The 12194-nt window shown below is 38.5% G+C and overlaps 1 protein-coding gene and 1 non-coding gene across 5 annotated transcripts in view; one reads left to right on the top strand and one right to left on the bottom strand.

The window, feature by feature from the left end:
- Positions 1–12194, bottom strand: part of ZFAT (zinc finger and AT-hook domain containing) — a 140117-nt gene that overhangs the window by 51153 nt on the left and 76770 nt on the right. For all 4 annotated transcript variants that reach the window (XM_077809760.1, XM_077809762.1, XM_077809763.1 and 1 more), the window contains exons 8-10: positions 9615–9702; positions 6666–6815; positions 4475–4648 (exon numbers count right to left, since the gene is read on the bottom strand). In XM_077809760.1, coding sequence (XP_077665886.1) covers positions 4475–4648; positions 6666–6815; positions 9615–9702 — 412 coding nt within the window. The remainder of the gene's footprint in view (positions 1–4474; positions 4649–6665; positions 6816–9614; positions 9703–12194) is intronic.
- TRNAV-UAC (transfer RNA valine (anticodon UAC)) lies at positions 6268–6360 on the top strand. The gene is given in 2 exon segments: positions 6268–6305; positions 6325–6360. It is a non-coding gene; the product is annotated as a tRNA-Val (tRNA).

Raw genomic sequence — 12194 nt, 5'->3', positions numbered from 1 at the left:
AAAATATCTATTACCTAGAAACCAGGGACATGTAAAAGTGTTATCTGGTCACCATATTACCTAGTCACTTAGATGACAGCAACTTCAAGCTATTGCTGATGCCTAGAAAACAAGTGAGTTATCTTGGAGGCATCTACCATGTACTTGAGTTTCTAGTGACCAAAAAGATATAATTTCGCTGTCACCCATTTGGAACACTGGAGAATGTAGTCATGGATTGACGTAGCCTGAATTTCAATGATTGTAAGCTGAAGTAATGCAAATTCAGACTACAAATCAGGCACAACATTTTTAACAGTAGCTGTAATTAACTACAGTATTGGAATTATTTAGTTAGGAACATGATGGTCAATTCGAATTTCAATCCTGTTCTCCAAAGTGCTTGCAACCCTTCCCATCTTGGCATCATCCACAAATTTTATAAGCACACTCTCCACTCCACTATCCAAATCATTAATGAAAATATTGAATCTATGAGTCTACGAAGTAGGGGCATTCTGAAGGGGATCGAGATAGTCAAATGTGGGAACAATGTATTTCATGATGACCCTATTCAGCAATGGGACTGAAATCTCTCTTACATTTCAAGGAGAGGATCTCTTGTTTGAGGCTTTTTAAAGCTAGGAAGTGCTATGCTGGAACTCTCAAACTCATTCTATCTCAACCCTATCTCCCCACCATTCACTTCCCCCCCCCCCCAAAACATTTGCTTGTTTTCTCTCTTTTTTTATGCTCTCCTTCCTCTTGATTTGAAAACAAATATTCTCCTTCTTTCCTCTCATTCTCTCTTCTCATGTTCTTCTCTATTCCTCCATTCTTCATCGTCCTCCCTTAGTTATGAGTTCAGACACCATAAGTATGGGGAATATTAAAATGCGGAGCGAGAGCAACGGAGAGATCTTCCTACTTCCAGGATTTCCATACCACAGAGCTTTATTTGTCCAAACAATTTTAAATGCTTGTTAGAAAAGCGTCAAAACTAAAAGAACCAAGGCAAAAGTGGAAAAGGCAGATTCACTCCTGCTTGTCACGAAACAGGGCAGTTTCTTTAAATTTTTTGTACTGAAAGTGACAGCTCCAATAAAAACAGTTAAGAAAAATCTTGAAATAATTTTTTGCTACCTAATTAAAATAATGAAAGTCAGGTTCTATGCTTCATTTCTAGTCATAAACTGTAATCAGCCTAGACCATTGAATTGTTTTCTGTCATAGCACTCTTGAGAGGAATAAAGCAGAGAAAAAAAAAACACTTCATTTTCTAGTGGGTTAAACTGACCCTGCAGGGCTGTAGTTTGAACAAAAAAATGCCTGATTTCATAATCCAGGAAGACAGAAACAGTGAAGCAATTTTCAAACTCCCACCTGATTTCAATGGGGCAGGATTTCACACATAGAATTTTGGAAAGGAACTAAAGAGGAAAAAGCAGGCAATGGAAAGGGAGGAGACCCAGATCTATTTACATCACTGAGAAACAGCAGCAGCTGGAAGAGCAAAGTCATCTCATATACTCCAGAGGAAGATGGCAGTCTGAGCCCTAACAATAAAGGCTACTGGGCACATATTTGTTTTTCCTGTACCTAGGGTTGTTAATTTTGGTTGGACATATTCCTAGAGGTTTCCTCACGACATAATCTTTAATTCCTGGAGACTCCAGGACAATCCTGGAGAGTAATCCTGGAGTGTTGGCAACCCTACCTGTAGCCAAGGCTTCAACTCAACCAGCTCGTGTGTTAAAAGTACACATCACCTAGTCTATGCTACAATTTTGGAAGATGTTAGTAAAAACACCTTAGCTAACGTGTCCTAACACCACACCTTTATAAATTAGTCTAGGCAAAGCCTGTGCGACTATAGCCCTATTCTCATTATGGTCAAGTTTGAGTCAAGTTAAGGTCCTCCCAGTCTATAAAGTAGCACAACAATCACTTATTTGCACACATGAAATAGATCAGACATTGAACTGCCTGATTTACAAACACAAATAACGTTTTCATGTCCAAATTTTATTATCTCCACATGAAAATAATTATACATGAAAATCTGTGAATGAAAACGCAAACGGTAGTTTTTTTTAAAATTAAGCCGTAAGAGCAAAAGACAAAATAAGATTTTACTAGATTTTCATAGTAAAACCTATCCTTACCTAATAGCTGGTAATACTAAGTATGAGCATGCACTCAAAAACATAAGATGCTTCTTTGTAAATGACATCCCAAAATTTCCTTTTGACTCAATTATATAAACAAAAAATCAAAGAAACACAATTCAGCATAGGACAGTTAATTTATTAGTTATTCATTTTATTCCAAAATACAGCCATACTACATCATTTAGACTGACTCATTATTGTGCTAGTGTTAATCCGGTTAGAGCCCTGCAACCTGACTCCAACTCATCTGGACCTGACTACAAGTGTTGGGTTCAGATCAGGTATGAAAACAACCTAACCCTCTCAGGTTGAGTAACCTCTGAACACCTTCTATTATCCTGCGGTGTTGGTGCGGAGTTGGCATGCCCCGCTCCTGCTTGCTACCACCATCTTGCTATGCTGTATGCACTGCAAAAGGTGTGCGCCAATGAGTGATAGAACCTCTCACTCTGCAGTGCACACAGGCAGAGAGGCAGTGACGGTGGCTGGCAGGAACGGAGCATAGAACCACCGCTGCATTGACCCCACAGGCAGGAGGCAGTCAGAGATGGATCACAGGCTTGGGGCCCTACCAGGATGAGCCCCAGAAGGAGGTCGTGGCGCTGACCAAGTTTGCGGGGCAAGTGGCAGGTTTGGGTCGGGTCAGTTCCAAAACGACTTGGCATTCTCAGGTCAGGTTGGCCGTGCTTGGATTTGGGTCAGGCTTGAAAAGTAGGTCCTCTGGATCAAATTACATTGGGACTACTGGAAAGTACAATTATTTATTGAATTATTATTATTTTAGGAAAATAGCAATTGGGAGTGATTTAGTGATTCTAGTGAATATTACAATAATTACATGTGCCCACAACATTTCTGTTTACATCTTCTTATTTTGGTTTCATTGGGACATTGGGATAAACCATAATTTGAAATATAAATCCTCTATTGTGAAGTATACAGTGAAATGAAAATCTAATTTCAAAATAAATCATCAAAATGTGATGGAAAGGGAGATCGCAAAAGAGTAGCAGTATTAGAAGACAATGTTAGTGCATTAACAAAAATATATGCAAATGCAACAGAAGAACGTATCTTCATATAAAGAAAGATTATGGTTCTGATCCTGCAATTCTTCCATTTGCCAAACTCCCACTGATATCAGCAGGAGCTCTGCATATGGAATTTTATATCTAAAGGATAAGAAGCCAAACGAGCATTTTAGAAGATCGAATCTTTGGTAGTCAGCTGTCTCTCCATTTATACAAATTAATCATGAGACATCTTCAATGGCTTCATGCAACAGACATGGCAATTTCCTGCCATATCCTTGGGAGATCTTATTGAATTCAGTTTAAGTATCTTTAGGATCTACTGTATTAAGCGAATGGTTTATATATTAGTGTGGACTGGGATTTTACGTAACCTCTCAAGGGGGGGATGCAACACATGGGAGACCTGGGAATTCAGAGGACTATATTGAACCATATGCCAGAGAAGAATGGACTCTTGGAACAAAAAGTGTTAAGTGTTTTTCCTGGAGAATATCTAGTGGGAGGTGAATGCAAATTTCCCATGTCGGGTTAGGTAAAAACCCAGCCTTTTGAAGCTATGCTCTCAGGAGTGGGCCTTTGTCTCATCACCTGTTACATGAGACCAAGATCAAAAACCCAAGCTGTATAAAGGAAAGACTGAACTATTCATGGTGGGTCTGGTTCTGAATCTGAGACAGCTATGAACTTATAACCACAGGGAAACACAGTTATGGTTTTGAAGGACTGATGTACCAGAGCTTTAGGTTAGAGTTGGGTGACCTCTAGAAAGTTTTTTAGAAAGCATTACATTCTTTGATTGTTTTTAATATGTCTTCTCTGTAATGTTTTTCACCTTAAGAATATATGTGCTAGCTTAGAAAGAGCTGTATGGTAACTTATAACTGTTGGAAATTACGTTGTTCGTAGCCTCGGGAGGGAAAGCAAAGCACAGATAACTTGCCTGTTAGACAGTCTGGATTGTTGAGAATATTGTCATGTAGGCTGGGAACTCTGCAAACTGGAAAAGCCCCAGTCAGGAAGGACAGAGACAAAGGTCTGTGCTCAAGAGAGGTGATGGCTGAGGAACTGGGAGCCTAGAGTGGATGCCCTTAAACTACAGAGGAGAAATACAGGTGTAGTTGCCCTAAACCGTGACACTCCATATTTCAAAATTTTACTTGTGAGTAAAGAAAATCTGATATATGCAGGCTCACTGATCACAGAAAAATTGCATTTCCACTAATGTGCTAAAATTTAGACAATATCTAGCACCCAAATGCATAAGCTTCAATCTGTCAAACATCCACTCACCATCAGCAGTATGGAGGAGTTTATGACTCTTCAAAGTGCCTTTTGATTTGAATTTTTTTCCACACATATCACACAGGTGCGTTTTCTCGGTGCTGTGGCGATTCATATGAGCTTTCAGATTACTCTTGCTGCGAGTGGCATATTCGCAAAGAGAACATTTGAATGGTTTGACACCTACCAACAAAGTTTAAAAAAACACATCACTTATGTTATAAAATTTCTAAACTGCATATCTGGGCTGGAGCTAGTGGGGGAAAGGGAGTGGGCGATTACTGGAGAGAAGAATTGTTCCAACTGTATAAGCTACCTAGACAATAAGGCTAACATTTTCAAATTTGGATGCCTACATTTAGGAAGCTAAATTTATAGTTAGATTCAGTAAGCGGATAAGTGGCCTGATTTTCAGAGATGCTGAGTCCATACAACACCTATTGACTTAACTGGAAGTACTGGGTGCTCAGTATCTCAGAAATTTAGACCACTTATTTAGGTGTCTATGTGTGGATTCAGGTGCCTAATATACGCATGAGAGTTTGAACATTTTGGCCTGGAGACTTATTTTCTGCTCACTTTGTTATTTCAAGATGGATTTCTCCCACACACCCTCTTCTTCCACAAGTTAGGGTGGATGGTTTCCAACCTTCTGGCAGACAGAGCCTTTGTGGGTTAAAGCACACTAGGCTGATGAGAGGCAGGAACTGCAGTTCACAAGGACCAGGCATATCAGCTCATCATTAAGGCAGGGATGGGGACCTACAGTGCTAGTATAAATGCCTGAAATACTGTTATGAGTCTAGTATTTGGGAACCAGCATACTAGCTGGTCAGCCAGTATTCAGCACATTATACCCTTTATACAGGAAGTAACGAATATAGTATAGGAAAAACACTCCACTTCTAGGTCACAATCAGATGCTGACACATGATTTATTAACAGACTGAAGACACTAAAAGCGTAGAATGGCTACCATCCTCCACTTAGTGAATTAACTTATCAGTCTGAGGATGAGCCAGCTTTCTCCAGACCCAGCTCTATCCGCAGTCTTAAGATTTGTAATGTGGACACACCAGCAGCATTTTTTCATCATTTTCCTTCTTCACTGTACTCATCTTACACACCTGCCATCTTATTCATTGACTTATGTAAGTGATTAACATTCACAAATGCAAATGAATTTCAATTGTTTTATTCATACATTTTCATTTCATGTTTTTCTGGACATGTGAATGGAGTGAATTTATTCTTGAAGAATGACTGCAAATCATTGGCTTTATTTTGACTATAATATGAATTTAGTTCATCCTTCCTTATTCAGATTTATTTGAGTAGGCAACACTTTATGGATTTACAGCAATTCATTCATTCATAAACAAAGAGGGATCAGAAACAAGTTCTGCATTACTTATGACTTGTTTATTGACACGGGGAATCACAAGACAAGTAGTTCGGTAGGAACTGGAACCCAACAAACAGGTTTATTGAACTTTTTCTTTAACTTAAAATAGAAAAACTTTATTAAGAGACAGCAGGAAACTTCAAATTCTCCTACAGCACTGGCTTGTGTACAGAGCACTAGACAAATATGAAAAGGGGAGAGATAGCTCAGTGGTTTGAGCACTGGCCTGCTAAACCCAGGATTGTGAGTTCAATCCTTGAGGGGATCATTTAGGGATCTGGGGCAAAAATTGGGGATTGGCCCTGCTTTGAGCAGGGGATTGGACTAAAAGACCTCCTGGTCCCTTCCAACCCTGATAGTCTATTACAGTGTTCGTGGTTAAACTTATTTTTTGTGGACTCCAGTGGCGCAATTGGTTAGTGCACAGTACTTACAAAGCAGTGCTGGGGGAGCAATGCTGAGGTTGTGAGTTCAAGCCTCACCTGGAGCACCAGTTTTGGAGGGAGGGATAGCTCAGTGGTTTGAGCATTGGCCTGCTAAACCCAGGTTTGTGAGTTCAATCCTTGAAAGAGTCATTTAGGAATCTGGGCCAAAAATTGGCAATTGGTCCTGCTTTGAGCAGGGGGTTGGATTAGATGATCTCCTGAGGTCCCTTCCAACCCTGATATTCTATGAGGATGGAAATGTCATTCGCTTTCAATTTATTATTTACTATATTAATTAAGGGACCAAGCAAGGAATATAAAATATATAAACAAATAATGTGGATTAAAGTTTAAAATTGAACATCATTACCTTCATGAGCCCAAATATGACGCTGAAGGTCTGATCCATTCTTCATAAAATAGAAATCACAATAGGGACATTTCACAGCTCGTTTTCCAATTAATCCTTTCAACTGAACCCTCCTGCCTAGAATCTCTGAGATGGTGCTCATTGAGACCTCTGGAAAAAATATGCACAAAAACAAGGCATTCCAGACAGGCATGCACAGAATTTGCTCTGAGACATATTATATAAAATAAAATATTGCAGATCTAGATTGTTCCTACTTGTACCTTTTTTTTTTTTTTTTTTTTAAAACTTTCCACATGACAAGGCCAGCTCAAAGAAAACAGCCTTATTAATTTATGTATGTTTCCTGCATTAAACACGGACTTATTCACTGTGTATCCCCGCAATGACTTACTGCTTCATTGTCAAATTAGAGCCTGCGTGCACCACTAGGTCAGAAGTCATTTTCCAGCTATGAATATTCTCAGCACACCAATAAGTAACAAGGCAACATTTATATGCAAATATTTATAATTTTCAATGTCTTTGAACAGGTTTACAACATTTGTTAAAGGGTTCACTTGAGATTTTCAGAAGTGCTGATCACCTGCAGCTTCTCTACACTTAAGTTTGAGTTGTGGTCATTCAACCCCTCTGAAAATCTGGTCTTTCATTTAAAAGGAAAAAACGAATAGCCTAATACTCTAGAGATGTCAAAATAGCTTTAAATAGTTAGGCTTTATGATTTAAAAAATTACCTAACCGCACATGCTAAGAGACATTACCTAATGTTCTTTAAAAGTTCCAATTATCAATGCTGGACTTTCAATACTTTCCTACTACATGGCACTAAATTATAATAGTTAAATGTTGTGTGTATATGACTCTTATTGTGACCAGAAACTTTAAGCATTGAGAACAGGTGGAATCCTAAAGAATCTAAAATGGAATCCTAGCCTCAGTGACGTCAGTCGGGCCTGGATTTTACACCTCTTGTCCAGAAACGTGGAACAAGCAGATGTGCTGGCTGGTGAAGCAAAAGCATCAGGTTTTCTGCTTGCTGATCAAGAAAAACAGTGAAGACTGAGAGCAGGTTGGCTGACATCAGAGTCATAGGGGAGGGAGAAGCTGTCAGAAATATTACTTTATGATAAATAAGAAATGGTTTTGGTTTAAATTAATTTTTGATAAGTTCTTCTAAAACTCAAATTCTCTGAACATTATCTTGTTTTGCCTGTCATCTTTATTCTCTTGCGTCTGCATTTTTAAAAACAATTGCATTCACTCAGTTCCAGCACTTGTCACTTTATGCTATCAGGACATTTAACACCCCTTAATGTCAATTTTGTTTTGAATGGTAATATGCTTGCGATAAAAAAATAATAATAATCCCTGATGACCACAAAGAGAGGATACCTGGGAAAGTGTTATTCAAATATTTTTCTTTTAAAATCTAATTACAAATAGCCTTTTATTGTATATTAGCTTGCAAAGGTTCTGTGTATCTTAGACATAACGTTTCTTTAAATATATCACTGAAGTGTCTCTATTAAACATGCTGTAATTTTTGCAAAGTTCTGATAGAATACACTCTTCATCTAAGGAAAAAAATTATAGGCCTTAAAATACTAAGATTTTTATTAGTTAAGTATGCAGCACTGGGCTAGCCGTTTACAGAATGTTTCCTGATCCAACCAGCTCATCCTCCAGTACACACATAAGCAAAACGATTCAGAAAATAAACAATGACTATGTTTTCAAGCAATTGGGATGGCTTGTACTAATGTATATAGTATACTATATAAGAAAACAATTGTATATTTGTCTACAATAATTTGTATATATATTTATTATACCCTTTTCCCTCACCCTTCATGCTTCTTTGTCTTTCTTTTCACCATGACCGCATCAGGGTAGGAATGATGGGTCAAACTGACATTCAGGGGGATTTGGGTGCTTTTGAAAATGTTACCCACTCCATGTCTCATTACATGTTTGCACCAGTTAGCACATTTGGTCCCCATTTCTGATTGGGAGCTTCTGGGCACCATCCACAATACAAATTAACAACAGTAATACAGAGCATGTGGTGCTGATATGACTCAGAGGTAGGGAAAATCTTGCAGTGATTATTGTTGAAAGTAAGCATCCCGTATTGACTACTATCAGTAGGGTTACACTGGACTATGGCCTGACCTGTTGTGCTGTATTTCAGACAGTTATGCTTAAACTAGTTGGTCCCCCCCACACACACACACACACTAGCGGCTTGGCCATGACCAGCTAACATGTTATTAAAAGGTGTTCAACAACGTCTATGCTGGGGTGCTAAGCAGCGTTTAAAGATGTGTAAATAAAATTTGTCAGCTAAGATTTTTTTTTTTTTAGATGTACCTATTTACCAAGTTTAGACAGGGCCACTGTGATTCATCCTTTTTTATATCAGGGCCCTTTTTGGCTTGAACAGTAGATATTACTGAATAATAAATATCCCTTCATGTATAAATAGAATAGACACTAGCATGCAGAATTGTCAAAGCGTATCACCATGAAAAGCTAGATTTTTATTTAACAGACAAGAAGGGCTGGATCCTGCAAGGTGGTGAGCACTCAGAACCCAATCCAACAGTGGCATTTAAGCACACAAATGGTTTAATTTACTTTGATGGGACAATTCAGATGCTTAAGTGCTATGCTGAATCAGGGACAAAGGACTCAGCATGTTGCAGTGTAAAGTCCATAAATATCACACAACATGCCCTTTTACTGTGTCCCCACTGCACAAACTAGTGTATTGTATGTTTACAATCCAATCCCTAAAGATCTGAAAACTCTACTGAAGTTCTAACTGAACTAATTTAGAATACGATGTAATTTTTTTTACACAGAGCAATCGTGTTATATTGCTTACTCCAGGACAGTCTTCCTCTGTTGTACTAGATATAGAAATGTTATTGTGGTGTGTCTTACCAGGGTGATTTGTCTTGATATGTGATTTTATAAGTCGATCTTCAGAAAACGACTTCTCACACACAGGACAGGAATAACTCTTTTTGTCCTTAAAGAAAAGGAAGAGATTACATTAGGAGTTCACTGGGCTGATTACTACACTCATTACACATTGAATCATATATGGCTCCCAACAAAGTTACAACCAAAATGCTCAGATGTGAATCTCACTGAGCATTATGAAAAGCTAATGCCGTTATTATAATGAAATATAATGAAGGGGTAATATAAAAGCATTCTAAAAACCCTATGTCGTTAATCCTGGGATGATTTAGTGCTTTGATTTGTAGCACATGGGGAAATGTTAAATAAATTAAAGCATTATGATCTACCTAGCTCTTTACAGAATTGGGAGGTGAAATATTACTGTACAAGTCACAAATCAGAAGGAAAGATGAAGGGTTTGATGTGAGGAGGAGTATTCAATTTTTTCATCATTTGATCAAGCCATCCTTTCTACCACAGTTCCGTGGGACTTTGCTAGAACATAAGGTGATTATGGCAGATTTCATTAGAAAACCAGGGTCTATGGTTTCTAAATGCCAGATAAATATTCAGTACTAAATACAAATACATGATTATTATTGAACTGTTTCAAATTTAAAAAAATTGTCAGAGTTTCATAAGTGTTACTTATAAAAACATTATTGATGCTATAGGTCAAATGGAATTAGGAAGAGTGCTAGTAAGATCTATGTTGTCTTTTACATAAGTAACATTATTATTATTTTTATTACTGTAACACTAGACACCCCAACTAAGACTGGGACCCTTTTGTGCTAGGTATTGCATAAACACACAGTAAGAGATTGTTCTTGCCCAAGTTCCAGGGGACATAAACAAATGCTTAAGTGCTTTAATAAATCAGGGTACATTTCATGAGTTTATCTTCACTAATAAAAACATACACCATTATAAACAAATTGTTGGACAACCCTTAGCTGTCAATAGTTGCATAGCATTTTTCATCTGTGAGGTGGAGACGAATTTTGGAAGGGATCTTAGCTGCACTTTATCCATGGAACGCTCTATAAAGTGGATCCGCAAGCAGAGCTGGAAACTCGCTAACCCTTCTTGCTGAAGTGATGGTCACCAGGAAAGCAGGTTTGAGAAAGAATAAAAATAGTAAAATGAGCAGTCCTTTGTGGGTTCCAAGAGAGATGCCAGTCATGATGGAGGTGACTCTCGAACTGGTGGGTAAGCATGGATCAGGCCTTTGATTGTGGGGAGTGAAAATAGCATGAAGCCTGGAAAGATAACATACCAACATTGCACACAGAATTAACACTTAATTGAACAGACGGTCTTCCTGTTAGCTTCAAATGAAGAAACTAGTCCAGGATATGAAGGATAAGGCCTGCTAAGTATCCAAGATGGAGAATCTTTCCTATTTCACCCTAGAAAGGAGTCTGGTGGATGATTTCCTCCTTTCTTTTGGAATGTCTTGAATGCCAGACTTAGTTGACTGAACCTGAAAAGCCTTCTCCAGGGATAGGGGCATTAGACAGCCTTCCTACCTTCGTGAGTTCAGGCAATGCCCATGCTAAACAGGCATCCTCTTTTCTTCTTCTTCAACTTAAGAAAAGCTAATTAACTGACAATCGAAGAAAAAAACAAATATTCCCCAAATGGCAAAAGAAAGCATTAAGGATACTGCATACAACCTGAGCATGCTGTACCTCTGGTAGTTAGAAACTAAAGGTGGCTGGCAACACTCACGCTTTTACATCATCAAAAGCTTCCATAAGGGGAAAAGGAGGGAGGAGTGAATGGCCCCAGTGGACAATGTTCACTAGAAGATGTTGGAGGCTTGCAGTGAAGGTGACGTGATTTCACAAATGGAGAATATGCAGAGGCATCTCAAAGAACTATTAATTTGAGGGGTGGAGATGAGAGCAAGAGGGAGTGACATAGCCCCATTAGACCCCAATCTGCCACAAATGACTTTGCAACACCAGACTTCACACGATCTAAAATGATAGACATTAGTATGTTAACTTTTAATACAAATATTAGTGTGGAATTGTACCTTTCCAAATGCTGGATTCCTTTTCAGCAGTGTTTTTCAGACTGGGGGTTCCAATCCAAAAGGAGGACTATCGTAGAGGAATCATGAGAGCGGTGGCTTCTGGCCGGGTGCCCAGCTATGAAAGCAGTACCACCGCCAGCAGCAGTGCAGAAGTAAAGATGGGGTGGTATGAGGGGAGGGAGGGGATTCTCACTTTTTGAGGGGGGTTGTAATAGCCTGAAACATTTTCAAGGGGGGGGTCCCAGCAAAAAAAAGTTTGAGAACCCCTGCTTTTCAGTGTTTGTATTTAGAGTTTTTAAAACATATGCAATGCTAAGATTATTCTGATCTAGTGGTTGTTCAGTGGCCTATGTTAAATGAATTGGTGGATCTCAATTTATTCCTGAATCTCACCACAATATCCTATCAGACATAATGTTTAAACAAAAAAATAAAATATATATATTAATTAACAGCATAGGGCTGTTGAGCTTTTTTTCCGGTTCATTGTACTGTTAAGTATTTTCAAAGGT

Source organism: Eretmochelys imbricata, chromosome 2 (genome assembly GCF_965152235.1).
Source record: "Eretmochelys imbricata isolate rEreImb1 chromosome 2, rEreImb1.hap1, whole genome shotgun sequence".
Taxonomy (NCBI): Eukaryota; Metazoa; Chordata; order Testudines; family Cheloniidae; genus Eretmochelys; species Eretmochelys imbricata.
Note: the sequence above shows the minus strand (reverse complement) of the source record. Positions and strands in the feature narration are given on the sequence as shown.